The 23,253-nt window shown below is 39.4% G+C and overlaps 1 protein-coding gene across 1 annotated transcript; it reads right to left on the reverse strand.

Moving 5' to 3' along the window:
• Nucleotides 1-773: 773 nt before the first annotated feature.
• TKT (transketolase) lies at nucleotides 774-22,954 on the reverse strand. Its single transcript, XM_085235614.1, has 14 exons — nucleotides 22,722-22,954; nucleotides 18,040-18,157; nucleotides 17,007-17,120; nucleotides 16,293-16,390; nucleotides 14,503-14,694; nucleotides 13,228-13,346; nucleotides 12,158-12,351; nucleotides 11,397-11,561; nucleotides 10,009-10,165; nucleotides 6,561-6,691; nucleotides 5,480-5,563; nucleotides 5,206-5,299; nucleotides 3,377-3,499; nucleotides 774-1,072 (listed from the first exon to the last, which is right to left on the reverse strand). Exons 1-14 carry the CDS (start codon nucleotides 22,826-22,828, stop codon nucleotides 885-887), a joined length of 1,884 nt encoding a protein of 627 aa, XP_085091740.1. The 5' UTR covers nucleotides 22,829-22,954; the 3' UTR covers nucleotides 774-884.
• Between the last annotated feature and the right edge of the window lie 299 nt (nucleotides 22,955-23,253).

Consider the following 23,253-nt stretch of genomic DNA (forward strand, 5'->3'; position numbering starts at 1 on the left):
ACTGCCATTCTGGTTTCATGCATCACCCCTGCTGCAGCACTGCCAAGCATTCAAAAATATGACACAAGTTCCTATGAAGAGTTTCAAACTCCTTAGAAGAGCATGTACTTGTGTCAGCCACCATTCTCCAAGTCCAGCAAGTCCTTCTTGAGTTCCCAGCTCATCAGTCCTTTCTAGAGCTCTGCTGAGCATTCACCTCCCTCTACTGGCTCCCCAGACCAGGTACATCTCCCTCTTGTATGCTCACATTACCCAGATTTCTCCCTTTTTCTCTTTTTTTTTTATAATGGACGTGAGGCAATGCAGAAAACAGGAATCACAGAATGCAATAGCCACTGTCTTCCTGCAATACACATTCCTGCTTTTCATTATCCAACAAGTAACATTTCTGTCCAGATGAGCTGGTGAACTCTTCTGGCAGCAAAGAAAGAATTCTGGTTTTTGCCCAGCCCCTTCAAGACAAGGTTTTAAATATTCAACAGCAAATTCAAGTTAACATTAAAAAAAGTTACTTGATTCATTCTAGGCTTCTATGCCCTACCCAATTTCCTTGCTGAAGCTCAGTCCACTTAGAAATTCAGTGAACACGCAACCTTCCCACTCTAGAGTTTGCAGCAAGATTAGTTAGCTGTAAAGTAGAAAACACTGCTGCTACAGTAGGTACGCAACAATGCTGCCAACCAATGGTCAAATAACCTGAAGGTTTCAGGGACTGAAAATATTCAGATGTTACTGCAGTATAAAAACCCACAGAAGAAAAGAAAATACAAAGGTTTAAGCTGGTATTTTTATTAGAACTCTACATAAAGCACCTTTGCCTGCCTTAAACTTTACAGTACTTCTCTGAACACTTTTTTTTCTGCAACAACATAAGATGCTTCAAACTACTCTGCATTTCTTGATTTAGACACTGCCACCTTAACAGCTTGCACAATGGCGTCTTTGTCAATACCAAACATCTTCAGCAGCTCAGCTGACTTCCCACTCCGTGGTACATGAGATACAGCCAAGCGACTGACTGTGACACCAGGCTCACCCACTACTGCAGCACACACTGCTTCTCCAATGCCACCTATGGAAAGAGATCAGACAGGACACAGATCTGTATGCTTCGACATGCAAAATATAGATTCCTTTATCAAAACAGGAAAGTGAAAAACTTCAGGAGATCAGAGACCACTTTCTCCCCTTCTCCCTCCAATCCTCTCCCCTCCATTTATAGGCTCAGTGTTGTAATTGCTTTCTGAAGGGCAGACTGGTACTTAGAGACCATCTGGAAAGGAGAAATAGGGCTAGGATATCTGTCAGTGAATCAGAGAAGAAAGTTCAATACTCTAACACGCATTTTCTTTTCTGCCCATGGTCAAGTAAATAAAATTTTAAAGGCTCTTAAAATTTAAGTATGATCAGAAGATCTAAGCAAGTTAAATCTCCAACTCACATGTTTATGAGAAACATCTGTGGGTATATAGAGATAGATAGATATCCTAGTCCCCCATTATGAAAAGAAAAACAATTCCACATTTTGAAGACATTCTGAGGACAATCAGCCTAACATTTCTGAAGTTCTTACAAATGGATGGTAAGAAACATAGCCTCTAGAGGGGCATAAAACTGGCAGGAAGCCCTCAGCACTTCAGCATCAGCCAACCAAGGGACAGGTTTTAAAATATGTTTAGACTGAGTATTTACAAGTATACTTAACACTCCAAAAATCTTAATTCCTACCAGGCTCAACAGCATTTACACGCTCCATCTTTCTACAATGCCCATACCACCAGAGAGCTTTCTGAGTTGTGTAATACATTCACCACCTTTGCTTAAAGTTCTGCTCAGACTGAATTACTGTCAGTCACAAGGACAGTGGGTGCAACAGGAAACTGTGGCAGTAAGAATGATGCTGGAAACAGGAATACTAGTAAAGAAAGCACAGGGCCAGTGTCAGCAGCACGTGCTCTGAGACCTGGCAGGAGAGACACCTTGGTGCTGGTGTATCCAGGATTGCACAAGGCTTTTCCCAGCTCAGGGCAAACTGTGATTTAAGCAGACAACCTTAACCTCTTAGCAACTGTAGGTGCCTCTGGCTAGATCAGTCTGATGTGGATTTGCAATTTATTCAGGCTTGTGATGCATGTACTCTTGACTTTTCTTGATTGCAGCACGCACAGAAAGCACCATCAATATAAATCACAGGTTCATAATCTCAGTGTGATGATGCTGCCATTTTGTAAATATTAAGTAAATTATTTGTAAAGAGTTGAAAAGCAAACTAAACTATGAGGCTGTGTGATACTTCTACCATCCATGATCTGGTAATACCAGCTCACTTCAGGATAGCATTCTGCTAATATCTGCTAATACCTGTTAGAAAATATCTACATATCTACTAACACCATAGTTCACAGGTGCCTCTTCACTAATTTCTTCATCTCCTTTAATAGGAGCAAGCCTGACGTTATTCACAGCAGCTGTTCACTGTTTACATATGGGCTTACCCTCACAGGACATGTTAGCACAGGCAAGCTCTTGAAAACCTGTGCAAAAAAGTCATGTGAGAGAGCAAGAGGCAGTAGAATAGCTGAGCAGATGATCAGCTCCTAAACTAAGGTCCTGCAGAACCCTGCCAGAGATCACCAGAGGTCCTGGTGCAGAAGCTGCGGGAATTTTATGGACACTACTCTGCTTCTCTCAAGAAGCATTCTATCTGAAGATTTATTTGGGAACCATCTTAGTACGTATTTCTTGTATGTACGCATACATACACACACTTCTTACTCTCAGGTTAAGAACACTATCATATGCCAGCAACAGATTCTGAACTGGCCTGTAAGCAGGTTGTAATGGAGGAGCAAAACAAATCCAGGGAGGATACGTAATGACCGAGGGCTCTCCACAGGCTCTGATTTGTTCTTTTAGAAGAAAGAAGAAAGGAATGTGGAGAAGAAAGAAATTTATCCAAATGATTGCTGAAACTGTCAAACCTATCTGATTTCAAGCAACCTGGAAATCAAGCTTTTGGACACAGTGAAGGCCCAAATGGTCTCTCTTGCAACTTGTAACATACTGGAGACCAGCTGCTGTAAAGCCTCACTGGGAACAAAGGAATCAAGACTCCACTTGCACCATGTATACAGAAGGGCACACAAGACTAAGTAATCCATAAATGCAACTCTGATTAACCCATTACCTCAGGAAACTTTCAGCCTTGTCAACTTAGAATCATAATAGCAATTAAAAAAAATTTCTAAAACCCACTTCTTGTTTTAACTGAAGCATCAGGTCTCATACTTATCTCTTTTGATGCTCACAGGAGAAGCTGCGAGCATCAAACCCCGGGGTCTGCTCTGTACACTCTGACCCCCTATACTCTGCTTACCTTCATGGTAATGGTCCTCAACAGTGATGATTCTGCCTTTGGTTGCTCTTGCATTTTCAAGTATTGTCTTCTTATCCAGGGGCTTTATAGTGAAAGGATCTATCACACGAATGAAGATTTTCTCTGCAGAAGTAGGATGATGTTATTTACAACTTGGTCTTGGAGAACGTAGCACAACAAAAGCAGTAGAGGCAGTCCCTGTGATTTTCTAGAGCTATTATGAAAACCATCAAAGTATCTGCACTAAGGGCATGCCTAACACACAATCTAATCAACTCTAAATCTGTTCATGTAATCTTGTGTGCATTCTTTCTGGGTGCTCCTTGTGAGACAGTAACATCCAACCACTTCACAGAATAAACTGAGACAGAAAAGCCTTGGATAAGTGACTCGAGGTCACCATGAGTGCCTGTAAGCAAACAAGTAACTCAAGTGGCCTTCCCATGGGCAAGGGCAGGATCCAGCCACCATGAAATCCTCCTTCTTCAGACTGTCAGTCACTGTCATTTTATTCCTCCCCCCCACACCTTTCTTTTACCTCTAACTTTGCTGTCAAACAATTCTTTCTGCTTCTTCATCTGTAAGCAGGCTGACCACCTATCAGGTATGTTTATCTGAACTGCCCCGGCTTCTATTGCGATGTCCTTAGAACTGGCATAAAAATCAGCATTTGTCCTGTTGTGACAGGCAGGCCCACATTACTTATTAAAGATACATACAAAATGGCTATTTTTTATACGGAGTAGCAAATTACTAGAGCTTCGGTCTGATCTTGGGCAGCAGAATACTGAAGCAATCTTTATTTACGTAAAGAAGTCTGAGGTCAATTTCATGCTATTTAGCAACTATTCCAAGAAGATACTTCAACAGCTAAGAACTCTTGTAAGCAGGGGGAAAGCCCCTATTATGTGACAGTGACAGTTGAGCGATCAAAGCCTCTCGTGACCACTATATTTTAGATATTAGACACTGTCTCTACAATAAAAGAGTATCTCTCCATTGTTTGTTATTCACACTTCAAGATCACCCGTGCATTGCAAAGCATGGTGAGAGTAGAAAAAATAACTTCCATAATGTCCTAACTCTGATAGTTTGAGGTCATAAGAGTATTTGTCCACCTAGATAAAGCACGCAAGGCTACCCCTAAGCCACAGGCAGCATTAATTGCATCACCTTTTACTATTTGTAATCTCTTCCTGGGCGTAGGCCACTGACTCACAGATGGATTTTGATGGTTTCTTTCTCATTTCACTCAAGGATTTTTATTTTTTCTGTGAGATAGCGTCAGTGAGCTCTATCATTGGACCATTACCTCCCACTCTAGCTAGAAGTTGATACATTCATTCATAAAGGTCAGGTTAGCAGTGAGTCATATCTGCACAACGGCACATCCTATCAGCAGCATTGCATAAGAGCACACACCATGCAGCTGTACTTTGTTAACTGGCCCCAACCTGATTTGATTCTGTTGTGTCAGTACACTAGCTCAAGCTGACAGCACAGATCACTCCTGCTTCTTAAATACTCCCTCTAAAATCCTGCCCACAGAGCACTTTAAGGCAGGATAGCAGTTTTAAGGAGACCTTTGATCTGACCAGTTTGGCAACTTCCGTGGAAGGCTGCCAAACTAACTGAAATCTAATCAAGTAGGCAAGATCATCATATATATGGGCATGCCATATTGTATTGGCTAGCTGGTGACCAGTTGTCTGTAATATCTTAATTAGTTAATGTTTACCTATACAAAAGGTAAGCAGTTAGGTTAACCAGTAGTAATTTCTTTGCTGTGGTAAAAGATAAAGGCAAAAAAAAAAAAAAGATCTGATCACCTTTTCTCAGCTGCTCTGCTGCAGCCAAAGCCTCATGCAGGGTGACTCCTGCTCCTATCACAGTCACTTGGTCATCCTTACTCTTCAGAATCACCTGCAAGAAAGTGTTTCCACATATTTTTCATAATAAATCTTGGTGCTTCCAATCTTTCCAGAGATTTTGTTTAAAAACTTATCTTTGGCTCTGGAATTTTTTAGAGGGAAAAGGATTTTTTTTTTCCTTTTTACAGAAAAAACTTGGCATATTTTCTCTGATTCTCTTGGCAATACTTACCTTTGCCTGTCCAATATGGAAGTCCTCGTTGTTGTTGTAAATGACAGGATTTTCAGGACGACTAGTTCTTATGAAACAAATGCCCTGTTTCCACAGAAAACATGAGTTACAAGGAGATAAAGGCACTGACATTCTAATTTGTTCTTTTGATAAAAAAGCAGCAAAATTACTTTTTCTAATTGTCTGTTTTTAACTCCTCAGTTTTACCTCCTTTTCTTAGAACATGACAGTAACTCGCTGCTTTCTTTCTAACTCCAAGATCTTAACTTTTCTGTTCTCTTTAGGAAATGAAGAATCCTACTGAGTTAATTAGGATCTTAGAACTTTGCCATACATATGCAAGCCTTACTTTATCAGCTTTAAAGTGAAAGAAATGCTCAGAGGAAAGCAAGCAAATGTTTTCTACCAGTTAATGTTCAGATGTTCTTTCAAAAAGAAGCAATAAACTATAAAGTTCTCCCTCACACTACTTTACATTCCTCTCTCTTTTTCCCCCTTGCCTCTTTTTTTCCATAGACCACACAACACATCTGTTACATATTAAGCTTCTACAACTAGCACAACTGAACTTTTTCAGATTATTTGCTCCTTGCTCAAGGTAAGTTCCCATGGAAGCCAAGAGAAATATCAGCCAAGAAGATCTGACCAACTGACCCAGGTACTACCAAGGACGTTTGACTATTATTATGATAAATTAGCTGAAATTAAATGACAGAAATCAGACAGTCACAAATCCAGCTTCAGTCTTGATGTCACAGATATTACAGTAAGAGTGTACATTCATTAAATTAGCTGAAGACCAGCAGTAAGAGTTGCATTTCTCTCATTTCTGAGCCAATCTGATCCATGCTGACACCACAGTGTAACCATTCACATTTTCCCAATTCTGGCCCACACCATTGCACACTGTTCACTCAGCACGAGCCTGGACATAATGCTTGCTGCTTTCCATGCAACAAAAACACCCTGCTGCCATGCTGAAGCCTTCAAAGCAATTTATTTGATAGGGACATGCAAAAAAACATGCCATCAGCAACGAGACAAATAAAACATTCCCCGATTCAAATACTGTGTTGCAAACCTTAGTGTTGGCAGCTATTTCCACTGCTTTTTCAGTGGCTACAGCATCACTGGGGTAAAAGACAGTGGCATTGGGAATAGCTCGGAACATGCACAGGTCCTCCAGTCCCATCTGAGAAGGCCCATCCTCACCTAAAAAAAATTAAACCAAGGTTACAAAATTAAGTGCACAGTCTGACAGTCACTCAATACAAGGTTAATGAAAATCAGAAAAATCAGGCACACACAGGACATGCAAGTCTACCTGCTTGAGAAAAGAATCATCTTCTCCTTAAACTTGGAACCATCTAAACAGTAAATAAAGACAGAAAGAGACTAAAAAGAAAGAGAATTGGGGTTACAAATAAAAAATGGAAAATAAAGAGCAATAGTAAAACAACACAAAAGGCAAATAACCAAAATAAAAAGGGTACAGGTACAGAAGTCACAATATATCTATGCATTTTTAGATTTACATGGATGCCTTACAAGCAAAATTCCTAACTGTCAGTGATATTACTCTAGGCTTAAGCTGCTGAAATGTGAAAGGAAAATTGCATGTGTTCCATCCGAAATGGAGAGTCCACTTGGTACAACTACTCTCAAATTCTTATACTTGCTACAAAACTGATGAAGGTACATGTATTTAGATACTACTGACTGCCTCTTCAAAGGTGTATATCTGCATTATTCATTTAACTACTCAAGCACTTCCTGGCTTAAACTGCAGATTAATGACAAGAACTGTTAGCCAAAACGTGTACTGGATGCAATGAATTTTCTTAGTTACAGAAACCACCACCACAACCCCCTCCCAATGGCCTTATGTAAGGGTGCTTTGGGAATGGCACTACTCCATAAAGTAACCATGCAAGAAGTCCTGAATCCACTCATGTCACAGCCTGCGAAGTAGAAGCAGGGCAATAAGCCCTCCCACATGCACCCACTACCTGTTACTCAAGGATGAGTTCACAAGGAAAGAGAATTTTCATAAGAGCAGCACAAAACTCTGAAGAGCTTTAAACATGTTAAAGAAATCAGTCATTGGACTCTGCCACTATAAATTACTCATCAAGCATGTGCCAGGAATAAAAAAAAATAAATCTCATTTCAGTCATGAAAGAAAGATTCTTAATGCCATTGTTTCTGTATGCACTCTGAATGAGTACTCAGGACGATTTTTTTCCCCAAAATGCATCCAAGCAAAACACATATTGAGGAAAAAGAGAAACTACAAAGAACAAAATTATGTTACCCAAACAAGAACCTACCCAAGGTAGGAGAACAGTCATATTTGTTCATTGACTTCTGCTAAACAGTGCCAAAACAAAAAAAAACCAGCACAGTTCATACCAGTAATTTACAAAGTAGTACTGAGTTCTGCCTCAAGTGCATCTTGACAAAAATTCTGATTTAAAGTTTTTTAGAGTAACACAGATCAAAAAAGAGTAATTTTCAGTTATACCCTCAAGACCTGCATTTACAGCTTAAACAAGATTGAGTGCCTAATACGAACAGTATCATATTACTAGAATGAGAAGGCAGCCATGTAAATGACAGGTATGTACACTGTGATTTTTCCCCCATACGTTTGGAAAACACAGATACCACTTATTCTCTTATGACCTTGAAAACTTACTTAAAATTTCATTAGAAATTTTGGTTTGTCAGCAACTACTATTCTGGGAGAGAAATTAGTACAAGTTCAAAAGGTCATTGTGATAGCTGTCTCATAAATTTCTTGGGTCCAAATTTCAATGTATTAAATCCCAGGCCTACCTAGAACTGCATACATAAAATTTCAGTTTTCAACAAGGATCCAGATAGGATTCTGGAATCCATGCAGGTCTGAAGTTGTAATAGGAAGTACTCTTAACTCACATTCTTCCATTTAAAATTTAGATTCCTAACAGCTGAATGAATTTTTCTGAAGTGTTCTCTCTTACAATTCTGTTGCAAAACTCTGGATTTTTGAGAACTTGAGTTGAAACCTGAATGAGACTAGAAATTCAAGTAGCTTTATAAATTTGTGCACTTTCCAATCCCCCCTCCAAAAAAAACATTTCAAATATTTCATTTTTAAGAATTCACTTGGAAGTGTAAGTCTAGGGGACAATCCAGGTAACCTAAAGGAATTTCATCCTCTTAAATAAGCAAAGACCAAAGCTAATTAGCTTTTGCACCAACACCCTTTGCTGCTGGCTGACTTAATCTGGATTGAACTAGACTATGAAGAGGTGGGAGGACTGATTTTAAAAAGAAAAGAGGCTTGTAACAGAATCCCTCCCTTAATGACATACACAAGCCATAATCTGATATACTCTACTTACAGCTTCCTCAACTAAAGCATACTCTACACCAATGCAAATTAAGCTTCAGGTTCTGGATGAGACTACACACATAAATAGCATCTTCAAATCTGTATAGCTTTACCAATGTTACAAGTCAAATTGGTTAGCTTGCCCCACACCACTCCTCCTGCAAACCACACTGCTAGCCAAAACTGCCAAATCAACCGCAAAACTGATTTATGTGAAGGACCTTAATTCAGCATCCTTATCGGATCTCCACCTCTTTCTTTTGCCTCACAAATACCTAGTAATTTTTCAAGCATTAATGTTCATTGGCATTTTCCTCCTTGGTATGCAAGTTTGCTCCTGTTTTCAAGGGCGACTTTCACGAATTTCAATTAAAACAAATTTTTCAGAAAGTACAAAAAAATCCAACTCCATCAAACCAAAAGCTAGCCCCAATATCACCTGATGTGTATTAAGCAGTTATGATTGAAAGACAAAGATAGAAACAGTAGCGTCAATTTCCTGAACTATATAACAGGTTCACAGTTCCTGTTCTATTAGCATTTTAAGTTTTGCTTTTTTGTTGTTGTTTTAAATACACAGATTAATTGTTCCAGTATTAAGGAATACTGAGACAGACTGAAGCACTTATTTAAAAGTGGTGATCTTAAAAGACAAAATAAATCAAAAATTTTTTTTCTGAAGCGTTTTGAGATCTTTGGACAAAAGCATCTGAGTGAGAACAGGTATGATTAGTTTCTCATTTTAGGAACTGGAAAAGAGGTACAGTAAACACACAACTATTCTCATCAAAGAAGTCAACTGTAAAGGCGGAAAGGAAATGAAGCTTCTCACTTTCAATCCAACTCCTTTACATCACTCTACACTGAAGGTTAGCACGGAAAAGTCCTACTTTTACCAAGCTAAGTTGATGAAGGCTTGAAATCTCTCTCATTCTTTCCAAATGCAGTACTGTGCCTGATAGAAAAAATCAATTATAGTAAGAAGTCATGCTGGTAAATGGCTGCACTGCTATACCATCACAATTTCACTCCTATACTATCGTAACTTTATGACTGATCACCTCCAAAAGGTTTATCAGTCGGCTTTGTCTGCCAGACCAATCATTAAATAACAGAGAACCACTCGCAAATAACTCCAGGCTGCCCTTACCAATAGAAACACCACAGTGTGACCCACAGAGATTTATGTTACTCTCAGAGATTGCAGCCATACGGATCTGGTCAAACGCTCGTGTGAAGAAGGTAGCAAAGGTGCTGGCAAAAGCAACAGTTCTGTCACGAGTGGCACAACCAACTGCAATGCTCACCTGAAAAGAAGGAGATCATACAGGAACAGTTAATTCCTCATTTATCCACTGTTTCCAATAGATCATCTGTGCAACTTCAACAAACTCAGAATCTCTCCCCATTTCTGCTCCTACTTGCTGGCATTTCCGAGAAAGGAAACAGAAACAACTCACACTCCTAGAATCTGTCCCTACAGCACATCTGCTCCTCACCTCAGCTACCTGGTATTGTTGATCCATGCTGGCAGCAGCTTCTTTTCTTTATCTGCACCAAGCAGCAATCCAGTTTTAAGCCTTATCCACTACCCTCTTCCCTGTTCTCCTGGACCAAAGACCTAAACTTTCAGTCCAAAGTGCAATATTTACTATCTGCAGCACACAGAAAATATTATTAAATGGGGATGGATTTATCTGCATTCTTTAGACTAGTATTTACTAAAAGGGTCCTTCTTCAGCAGGATGGAAAAATAAAAAAAATCCTTAGTTTATCTACTGCTACAATTATCCCCATACATTTATATCACACAGTACACATTTTAGACGTGTTCCTATGGCCAAACTTTTCCCAGTTTGATGTAAATCCAAAATACCTGACTGAAGCTCACGAAACATGCCCTACCATAAAATCTGCAGGAAACTGCCCATAGGTCCTTTATTATTAATCATTTGGGCAGAAATTGGTTGCCATTTTAAAATGTGTCTTTAGTTTTATTTGCAGCAGTGAACTCATCTAGAATCAGCTGAAGACTCAGTCCAACAGATGACTTATCAAATTATTTCAGTCTTTTCTGAACAATTGCCACAAGGCTAACTTTTATTAACTATTTATCTGTCCTCACCTTTATACCCCAGTCTAGCATAGAGCTCACTGTCATGTTGTGTAGTGGTATTCCATTTCCTGTGAAGAAAAAAAGCCTAAAAAGTCTTCAGAATTGACTCTCTACAAATCACACTGTAGGAAATATTACTATTGTTCACACGTTGCCATATCTACACATTCTGCTGAAATGCAGTATCATGATAAAAATAAGAAGTTTATAGACTTACTGATTAGAAGCAATTCTGCTGTATTATATTTGTAAGTTCTATCAGAGCCTAAGGATTTCTATAAGCATTATGCAAAATTTAATATCCAAGAACACACATGAAAAAATATTAAAACCCTACTTTCTGAAGAATCAGACTGGCTGGTTCCAGATCCTACTGTGTAATACCAGCACTTTATGAAACCAAGAGACAAGAGACCAGTTACCATGTTCTGTTCAGCAATGTAGCATTCAATGTAGCGACCAGGATGATCTTTCTTGAAAAGCTCTGAGAAAGTAGAGTTCTTTGTGTCTCCATCCAAAGCAATCACTCGATCATTCGCATGGCCCAGTTTTGCAAGTGCAACGCCATAAGCTTTGCGGGTTGCCCACTAGGGAAAGAAAGGTTGTTACAAGTTCCTGCTTCTAGCAACTTTTTACTCTGTTTGCACATAACATTTAGACAGTAAAAAAAACCTAACACATTTTAATATTAATGCTGTGAAAAATATGTATGAGAAGAGTGCCATGCAGGAGAGTAAACAAAAAAGTGAAAATAATGAAGCTACAAAATTTGAAAGTTTACTCAAATAGGTCTCCATTAATCAGGTCTCAAAGAAAAAATAAAAAATAAAAAAATCAACATGACAATTTTTGACTCCCTCTTTCCAACCATGGAAATTCAAGGAACCTCACAGAGCTTCATTTTAAACACATAAAACAGTTTGGATAATTGACAATGATAGAAAAAAATTAAGGAAAGCCATTTGAAACTTCCTATTTTAATATATTCTTTCAATATCCAGGTAAGTTGGATATCTATACATCGCAATATAGCAATAGGTGTTTACTGGGATACTAAGTACAGGAGGAAAGAAGTGATAGTAGTTGAAATAATGGCAAGGTACACTATAGCAGACACTACACACATCACAGTCTTATACTTGAAACACATCATCTGACAAACTTTGAGAAAGAAAGGCAGTACCTTTTCTCCCACTTTGTAACTTGGTGGAGACGGCATCTTAATGTTTCTAATATTTACTACAGGAGCATCTTCTTCAGGGAGGGCAGGAGAAAGCTTTTTCTTATTTTGGATTTTCTCCTCTATTTCCTGAATTACTTGTTCAGCCATGTTTTTTGGAAGTGGTTTTCCATGCCAGCTTTCCTTATCTTCAACACCTACATGGTTAAAATTACATTAGAAATAAGAAAAATATCTGAGCTTTTGTCTGCAGATTGTACCAAGTGCAGTGGATTATGACAGCCTAATATTGTTTTCCAAGGAAGAATCTCTGTAGTCATTCCTGCTGTGAGCGGTTACAATCGTATTCAATTGCATTAATAAAGACATGTCTAAACATATAAGAGAAGGAGTCAAATTCCAAACATTTTGAGCTAGTCACCATTCAAGACTACAAACTTTCAGTGTCTCAGTACCAAAATTGATTTTAAACTGGCATGAAAAACAAAAACTAAAAACACATCAAGAAGTAAACGCTAAATCAATGTGAACAATTAACATGAAAATTCAACAGCGAGTTTTATTTTGGTCTAACTAAGTTTCAAACAGCAGTTAACCAAGCTGACTAATTCAAACAAGCCCTCAAATTTTACAGGTTTGTTTTAATAGCTTCTGATTACTCTTATGTTTGTGCATCTGGCCCTAACAGCCTCTCTGCCTGACATGCTTTTCAGGGAGTGACTTGGAATAACAAATTGTTTGCTTATGTAATGCAAAGGATCGAATAAATTCAGTCTTGTTACTAATAATTTTTAGCTGATCAGAAAGAAATTCACACTGTACTGTAAAATCTGTACCTGATTGGCAACCCCTGACTGGCTCAATATGCACTGACTGCATTTTATGGATACAGTGCTAGGTAGCCAGCATACATCTCATCTGCAAGAGTCACAATCAGCATACATCTCATCTGCAAGAGTCACAATCATTTCTTTTTTTAGCACTAATGTTTGGAAGTGTAAAGAGTTTGAAAGACTTTTTCACTCTAAACGTATACTATACACGTGTACACAAAACAATGGATGTTTTATTACCTGATATGCCTTTGCCTTTAAAGGTCTTTGCAATGATAGCTGTTGGCTGATGCTTGGCCTGACCAAAGGCTTTGCAAAGTTCCTCCACACTGTGACCATCAACAATGATCGCATGCCAGCTAAAAACAAACAGATCAACTATTTCTAAAGTGTGTTAGCTTGTGACATCCTCTGGTAGCTAGCAATAACAACAATTACTAACTTTGTTCCAATGCAGTGTCTTTTCAAGAAACCCACAGTATGCCAGAAACATAAACCAGCATCATTTAAGACCATAAAATAATATAGTCCTTTTCTCAAAAGCAGAATTAATCACCAGTTAATAGCTACTAGCAAAATCCATTACGTTATCTTAACTTTTTCAGACAGAACAGCAGTTTTTTTTAATCACAAAAGCAAATTGAACATGTAACAATCAAATAAAAAACAATGAAAATTGATCAAAATCTTTAGATTGCTCCATCATAATTTGCATGGCTGATATTGCATCTGATTGTTTCATTGATTTTCCAATCTACATAAAAATATACATTTCTAAATGAAATGAAAGCCAATATAAAGAATTTATCTTATAAGTAATAACGTTATTAATGCCCTTTTTTTCCCTGATTTACTTGCTATAACAGTACCTGTAGTCACATCCCCTTACTATGAGAAAGAAATTGAGGCCCTGGAGTGTGTTCAGAGAAGGGCAACAAAGCTGGTAAAGGCCCTGGAGCACCAGTCCTATGACAAGAAGCTGATAGAAGTGGGATTGTTTAGTCTGGAGAAGAGGGAAGAACTTAAGGCTCCCTGCAACTACCTGAAATTAGGTTGTTGTGAGGTGGAGGTCAGTCTGTTCTTCTGGGTAACAGCAATAGGACAAGAGAGAATGGTCTCAAGTTCCAGCAGGGACGTTCAGGTTGGATATCAGGAAAAATTTATTCCCTGGTCAGGCCCTGGAACAAGCTGCCTAGAGGTAGTGGAGTATCTGTCCCTGGAGGTGTTCAAGAAACACGTAAATGTACTAGTTAGGGACACGGTTTTCTGGGCAGTACTGGGGTAGATGAGTGATTGGATCTTTGAGGTCTTTTTTCAACCTTAATGGTTAGATGAAAACCTGTATTCAGTATGATAAAAACTAAATTATCTCATTAATATATCTCACTAAGCAGTCCCTCTTGGTGCTGGTTTCATTTAGAGTTGAAAACATATTTGAAAAAAATCTATAAAAGGTGAATAAAAAACCTACAGTTTCAAATGGAGGAACATACTGAACATTTTCCAAACACATACCCAAAGGCTTCACAACGTTTCTGGTAGATTTCAACATGATGCTGCAGAGGTGCGGGGTCACTTTGTCCAAGACGGTTAACATCAAATATAGCAACGAGATTATCAAGCTTGTAAAACCCAGCAAAGGCCATTGCCTCCCAAACGGAGCCTTCAGACAATTCTCCATCTCCAAGCAGACAATACACACGATAGCTAGAAAAGAAAATTAAAGTAAGTAAATAAAAATTGGCTTCACATTTAAGTAGATCTAAATAAAAAGCAAAATTCTCCTAACAATCCACTGTGAGAGCTTGTTTTAATTCCAAACATTGGTCAAATCATTTACTAAGACAACCTCATGTAAACTCAGACATATTAAAATACTTCCAAGCTGCTGCATGCAAAAAAATACTTAAGTTGAAAGATACTGTACTCCACTTCAAAACTTTGTCTCTAAGAAAAATCAGGTTTTAATCCTCCTAATACAAAGGTTGAATAAAAAAGCCTGTTAAACACTGTCACTGTGACTCAGCAAGAACACTGACAATGCATGAAAGGTTACTGTCTGCTTCCTCATTCCTAGCGTATACTCCCTTCCCTGGAAGGCCAACCAGTAATTTCAGGAAAATATAAACCAGGAATGAACATAGCTACACGTTAATGCCTGTTGCATAACCAAATCCAAAAAAAAAAATCACAATAATAATTTTTTTAGATTATGCATGCACCAAAGCTTTGTATTTAGACAAAACTGCAGGAGTACTGCCTGATCTATTCTATGATTCAGCCTCTGGGTTTTTCTTCAGTTACCACTTGTGTTTCTGGATGACAAGGCTTATATTACCTATTAAAATTAAAAAGGAGTAGCATGTAAGCTTTCAAATATGTAGTTTTAAAAATCAAATAACCAAGATAGCCATTAGTGATGTATTTATTTTTACTAGACATTAAAGCATTAGAGATTTTTGATCTAAATCCCACCTGCCTTTAGCTAAATCTGAACTCCGTCCATACAAGCTGCTCCTCAGTATTGCATGTAAGACCACCTTTTTCCTCTGTCAAGTAAGCACTGGTTAGATTTTTCCCACACGTAGCATCTGCTAAACTCAATTAAAATCAGCAAGTCATCTTTCACAGAAATGATTTCAAGCTAGTGAAGTGTAGGGCACATTAACTGGGCAGCCTGCATTTGAATGTACTAGAACTGTCACATGAAATACATCAACTGCATCAGGCTACTTTCTTTTGCCTTTAGACATCTACTTCTCTTGTGCACAAAAGAAATGGCAGAAGCAGCTATTTTTTTCCTCTGTGGGGTCGAGTGGTTTCCAGGTAACATTTTTGAGTCCTATTTTATAACTCAATAATGCTATTATTGACCACAACAGTTCCTCACCCAGAGTTCATGTTTTCCATTATTTGTCATCTGTCTTTGAACAGACACATCCCTAATTTGCTTCTTCCTTCCAAAAGGACGTATCAGCCTGAAAATTGCTATCAGTTACTCTGTGGAAGTTAGAAGCTGCTCCAATAATAAAATCTCTGTGCAGGAACATCATTTTGGAGTGCTGTCAGATCACAAAATGAACCAGCAAATGCACTGATTCTTGCTAATTTGATTTCTTCAGAGTTCCACTGGCAATGACTTTGTATTTATTGGGGTAATATGATTTAAAATCTGAATTTAAAGTTAAGACTTAGGAATGGAGAAAAAAGAATATATTTTTTTTTCCACGATCAAGATAAAAATTTGTTTTCACAAAGTACTCCCATTTAAAGTCTATAATCATGAATTAGAAAGATGGAATTACCTGGCTCTGTCAAAGAACTTGCCAGTGTATGCCATTCCACATGCAGCACCAAGACCCTGACCAAGGGATCCAGTAGCCACATCAGTGAATGCTTGTCTCTGAAAATAGAAAGACAACAATTATTTTCCATTCAATAAACAAAAGAACTAAACTCCAGTGTTAGGAGATGGTTCGACATACATCAGAATCTTGGTCACAAGAGTACAGTGCAGGTCTCTCCGTAACTAATCCCTGCTCCCCTTCTTTCACAGCTGCACATGTACCTCAGTGATCAGTATCACAGGCTAACTAGGTTCTCTGAGGGGTGTTACATACATCTCAAAAATGTCTAAACTATGCCTTGGATGACAACAGTTAAGAACTGATGATTTTGTACATAAATTTTTAATTCAAAGAAGTGATTTGGAACTCATAGTCCAATGAGGTGACCAAATGGAATGCAAACTCTTGAAATACCTCAAATATGTTAGAGGGCAAAAAAAAGCTATTCTTTATACAAGCATTTTGAAACAGAAAATACTGATCTGTAGGGGATCTTCGCGCACTCATTCAAACCTGGACACTGATTCACTTGTGAAGCTACAATATCCTCATTGTCCTTCATATAAACCCTTATCTTTCCTGCACCACAGCTGGCAATCCAGAGTTGTAGCAAAACACACACTATGGCTTTGCAGAAAACAACACCCTGTATCAAAGGCAATGAGCACTCACTGGTACTGGATGTCCTTCTAAGACAGAATCAATTTTTCTCAAGTTCAGTAATTCTGCTTCTTGTAGGAAACCAGCCTCTGCCCAAGCAGAATACAAAACTGGTGCAGCATGACCCTAGAGAGAAACATCAATTTTAAGTTAAAAAAAAATATTAAGTCTTACAATATCCTACTATCAAGACAAACTCCACAAAGCTGAGGAGAAGTCATCTTTAACCACAGAGTCATTAGGAGTCAAAATAGCATGGTCTGAAGCCATTTAGTAACTTGGGGTAGAAACCCTCATTAGTTAGAGATGGGTAAAGCAAATAGATATACAGATATACACCACCACATTCAGTATCATTGTAAGTTCTGGCTGAGACAAAGAATCTGCTACACCAGAGTACATCATCTGCTGTCCTTGACACATTGTTATCTTTTCCGAATACCCCTCAAAAACCATTAAGTCACATCAGTGCGAAAGGGCAAAAAGCGTAAGGCAACAAGAAACACTAATGGTCAGTCAGGACTGTGGTTTTATGCTTTGCCTAAACTACAGTGTTTTCAGAAGTAATATTGATTTAAATATCATAGCAGCATAGCAGGAGTGCAAGCTACTCACTAACTTATTCCCACTTCCTATAGTGCTCCCTGCAGAGCTGACAGGAATTAGCACACATCGAGGCATGACTGCAACAGCATGGCAGCATTTAACAAGCAGAGCACAAAACTAGTTAGAAAGTTAGTTATGCCAAAATAAGGCAGACTTGAAATTTCCGGATAGAATGTATAGACAATATAACATTTATTGTTTAATATCAGAACAACTTAACATAGTGAAATTATGCCACATCAAGACACATTGTACAGATTGTTTTAAATTGTGATACAACTTAACCAGCTTTTATTTGTATCTCTGTAGCAGAAAAACTTGAGTTCTCAAATATTTGCAATGGACTTCTCTTGGGTAAGGAAGTCGAGGAAGAGAGGTCACTGATCTACAGACACCTTCTTACAAGCAGACTGCAAGCACACAGTGTAACAGCTTTTACCTTTGAGAGCACAAAACGGTCGTTGTTGGCGTTCCTGGGATCTTGCACTTTATACCTCATGGTATGGAAAAACAGCACAGACATAATCTCTGCTGCACTGCAACATGATGTAGGGTGGCTACAATCAAGACAGACCAAAAATTACCACTTCTGAATATTGATTACTTAGGCCCACATTTTAAAAATATCACTTTACCAGTTCTCTACCTTCCAGCATTAAAACACGCAGTCATAAGCTTTGTTTATAAACCATCCACTGCACAGATGGAAGTTTGGTAGTGTAAGACTCACTTTGTAGAACATTCTGGAACTTTTTTTTTTTTTTTTTAAACCAGCATAACATCTTATTTTTTTTAAACTGCTCATTATTTTACCATTACTGTTAGGACCAGAATTTTGACTTCTAAAGAAGGCATTAAATAATACAGCTCTTGCAGTTCATCTTCTGTTGAAACTGAACACAAATTTCTGTAGAGTTTATTACTTTTAATAATAAATATCCAGATGAACATGGTAAAATATTAAATTTGTTTAATCCTTGGCTTAGAAGGACAGCACTTTCCGCTTTTACATCTAAATTGGTTTAAAAATAAAAATATCAAACTAGTTGATTTAAAAAAGATTCAGAACCAGCTGAGTATTCTCTGTCCCACTGACCTACATGGGGCAACTTTTGCAACAATTTTCAAGAGCAGCACAAAGAACACTTTAAGTGTAGGCCCTAGGAGCAGGGAGGCCCATTTCAGAAGCAATTATGTTATAAAGAAGCAAGAAATGTAAAGTTACATGCAGAGTTGTTTTCAGGTGGCAAATAATGAGTTATTTCAACACAAGGTATGTATTTTATTCAAAACATAACATAAGGGCATACAATTATTGTTATTTATATCATTATTGCAAATTAAATAATGACTTTTTCAGTTCTTTTGCACCTTGAAGAGAGAGCTTTATCTGAACAGTTGAATGTATCAGACTTGAGTTTACATTCACTTTCAGTAAAGCTCAAAACAAACTCCGTGTGGTTTTTAAATCCTTATTGCACGTGAAAAGTAGCATTTCTCACTCTTACTGGTGCAGTTTGCATACCAGTGCTGGAGTACCAGAAAGTAAGTGCTGCACACAGGAGGGTTATGGCTCCAGAAATTGGCTCCAGCTTTGAGAGGAAAGCAATCTCACCTCACTTCCTCATTTACCAACATTTCTGTTTCATCTTTAATGTGATACTCTTAAAATACAGGACCCGTTTTGTAAATCAGGACAATTTTACTTGGAACTGTCATATTTCCTTCTGCTTTACACACATACATTTACCATGCGTGTTAGGATTAGACAACACTTTCACTAGAACTTCAAACAGAATATTCTCTTCTGGTAGCAACAAACCTCCCCTCCCAACAACCCCAGCAGTACTCCAGTAACAGAATAAAAATCATGCAGAACACTAGCAAAACAAGAATTATGGTTAGTGTCCATCCCTTGGTAAGTACTCACACACAGGGTACCACGAATTAGCTTTAAACCATGTTTCAAACATATTAGTAATATTTATGTATTTGAATTAATCAATAAGCCTTACATGCTTGTTTAAAGCTTTCATTCCTTTAATTTTATTAACTTTATACTTAACCATACTTCTATGAACTCCTGGTCTCGGTTAAAAAAGTTTTAAACAACCTAAAATGGTAGCATATAAAAATAAAAATCAAAATCAAAAGGTAGAAAATTCAATAAATGACCTGAAAATTGAAAAAGTTAAAAATACTAATTAAGTTACTTCCCACTAGCAGTTGTTAACCAAAATTTAACTGCATAACAGACACCAGAAATCAATCTAAAACCAGCTGCAGAATTTTGCTAAACAAAGCCATCTTAACTAGGTCAGCTGCTCTCATGTTAATTCATACTTTCCTAATAAATTCTACTAAAAATTCCTTGTTAAACCTAGATGTATTTGGAGTACCCATACAGGTCATCACTACTGTTCTCACGCAATCTTTCATGTTTTGCTCTTGACCAACAAACAATCCAGAACTCTGTGGCTCTCCCATTAACATTTCCCTGCCAGATAGCTTCTACAGTAGAACTGCTTTAACTCTGAAATGAACCCTTCATTAGGAAACCAAAGTGCATAAAAACCCTGAAAACAGATCTTTTTGCAATTGATGCCCATTTAGATTGCCTCCATCTACACGTGCCTACATGCTTCACCTGAAGAAACAATGGTGGAATGTTAAAAACGAACACGGAATGAAAAACAAAGCTAAAATGTTGAAGAAATTCTTTTGTGACAAGCGATCACAAAATCATTACGTGTTACGAAATTTCATTGCTGCTTAAGAAACTCTGGGAACTTCCAACTTCCACTTTCAGGAACATAACCACCTAATTCTAGGAAGCTGGACACTGTTTTAAAACTGCAGAAGTTTATCAGTAGCTAAAAAGACTCCACTAGTTTTAACCAAAATGTCTGCACAGCTTATCTAAAGGGAAAGGCTCCAATACGCCCCAAACCAAATATGTTCAATCTTTGCAACCAACTTAATCAAGTTTTTCTCCACCTAAGGCATTTTAGACTTTTTTTTTAAACAGTCTACTGATTTTTTTCCACTACAGCTGAGATAGGACTCATCAGATCATAATAACCTATTTGAGCATCGTAAGGACCAGATCACCTGACCTTTTAGCTCTCGTCCAGACAAAGGCTGTATTTTCTTGAATAAAAGTACAAGTAAGGAATGCAAGAACTAGCATGTCAGGCCAACCATTGAACCACTTCTCTTGAAACACATGCCGCTGCTACAGAAATTACTTCCTTGAAAGAAGCAGGCAGGTTCTGGTTTGTTTGAAGTGCTTTTATTGCAAGCAGTTCCTTCACTTTTATAAACGACACCTTTAACAAATACTGGCTTCCTTAGCAAAGTCAATGCAAGCATTTTTTTTTTCTTCCCTTTTTTTTTTTTTTTTTTTTAACTGTAAGCCTGTTCAAATTTAACTTTCATTCAAACGTTTACCTGCCTCCTTACATCATACCAGTGCTTTAAGTAAAGCTTAGTGTCTCATTCAGATTTCTAAAAAAATACATCCCCCAATGTTTGTTTTAGAAATTAGTCATTTATCTAATATTGCATCAGATTCTTAATTTCTTTACCTTTTACACGTTACTCTACCACTACCCTCTTGCTAACCAAATCCAACATTAATCAAAGAAAATATATGACTTGACAGCATAATCCTCTCTCTAGAGCACATCTTTCATAATCTACCAATTATCAAGTTGTGTAATAATTTCAGGCTCTATGAGACTTTACGTAGTGCTAGAATAAGCTCTAGTAATTAATGAAATACCTCTGTCAAGAAGTGCTCAGTACCATAGTACACATGAATAAAAAGCTAAACTAAAGCTATTTTTGCTATTTCTTCATCAGTATGGAGAAAACAGCGTTACTACTACATGTTTGGATTTCATGCACTAGAAAAGAAAAGCAGAGGCTGTAGCAAGATCCCTGCTCTTGAATGGCACAAAGCAGAGACGGTTTGACCTGCAGACAACTGGTGCTGCGCAGCTCTACGGCTGGCCTAAGACACACAGCAGAGCTGCATTAAGCAGCCTGGACTGACCAAGCTTTGCTCAGCACAGCCCCACTGCTGCATTGGCCACCGTGCCCCAGCTGGTTCCACAGACAGAACCAGAGCAAGGTTCTTGCTTGCTGCATGCAGAAGGCGCGAGTAAAGTTCAGTTTCTGTGTGTGCTGAGAGACCACGTGAGGCAGCCCGCGCCACGGCCGGGCAGGAGATGTAAAGCAGCTCCAAGAGAAAGCTTTGAAATGCTTTACAGACCGCCTTTCTCTGCTCAAACCTCAGCATCCAAAGGATTCCTTCAACTGAAAAAAAAAAACCAACCAACACAGCAATAAAATCATCCTGCACTACTGCCAGTTTCAAAGAAGCCCAAAGGGAGGAAATTGCCACAAGACTGGATATAAAAGGCTGCATTCTACGTGGAAGCACTCACATGTATTATTCAAGCAGCAAAAATGGTTTTAATTTTACACGAGTAAGAACGGATTGTTTGCAGAGATTTTTTCCATAGGTAAAACACGATCAAAGGAAGGATAACCCTGGAATCTGCAGACATCAGAGCCTCGACTAAATCCTGTCCAGAGGCCTGAATAAACCGCCCATCCGAGACCGCAGGCATTTCGCAGATAATCCCACTCGGGCTCACTTGAAATTCTGTGGAGAATTAGTTCCAACTGACGGGCACGAAATGAAAAAGAAACCGCTTGCGCCTCGGGCACGAATTCTTTGGGTTTCAGCCCTGCATCAACTCGGCATTCCCGGCCGCTGCCCGCAGTCACAACAACACCCGCCGGCTCCGGGGACCGACGAGTCCCGCTGCTGCCGCCCCGGGCGGGGCCGATTTGTGCCGCAAGCCGCAGAAGACCCACGCCGCGCCCGCGGCCGCCATTTCCCGCCGGAACATCCCCGCTCCTCTCCGGCACCGGGGGTGCCTACGGAACGGGGTCCTCCGCGCCATGCCAGCCGCCCTCGCTCTCCCCGGCGCCGCCCCAGCCCTCCCGCCGACCCGGAGGGAACCTCCCTCCCCTGCCCGCTCGGGCTCTGCGAAAGGGGCGCAAAAAAGCTGAAGGAAGAAGGGGGCTGCACCCGGCAGGCGGCCTCACCCCGAGCCGGCCGCGGTCGTGGCCTTAATGGAGCCGATGCGCAGCCGGTTGGCCGCGTCCTTCAGGGCCTGCAGGGTCTGCTGGTCGGGTTTGTGGTAGTCCTCCATGGGGCCAGAGGAGAGGCGATGAGGCTCGCGCGGCAGCGGCTGCTGGGGCCGAACAGGGACGGCGGCGCTCCGCGAGGGCTGTGAGCAGCGCGCCTCAGGCGGGGCCGTGTGGTGAGGGCGGGGAGAAAGAGAGGGCCGGGCCGCCCCGCCTCCCCGCGCCGGCACAGCGCCCCCTGCCGGCCGTGCGCAGGCGCAGTGTGAGCCATTTCTCGCTCCCGTCTGCGAGAAGGCGGGAAGCGGCGGCTCTTCATAGCTGCGGGCGGTAGGCCGCGTGTCTACAAGCCACCTCTCAGCGCTCGCGGGGACCAACTCAAGCTTTTCCATCGTTCGATCCCTGTTAGACAAAGTTATTCCAAGCCTGTCCTCGCTTGGAAAAGAATATCATGCATCAAGTGTGATCTTCTACAGACAGAAGAAACTGTAGC

The sequence above is a fragment of the Meleagris gallopavo genome, chromosome 14, assembly GCF_905368555.1.
Source record: "Meleagris gallopavo chromosome 14, MGAL_WU_HG_1.1, whole genome shotgun sequence".
Lineage (NCBI taxonomy): Eukaryota > Metazoa > Chordata > Aves > Galliformes > Phasianidae > Meleagris > Meleagris gallopavo.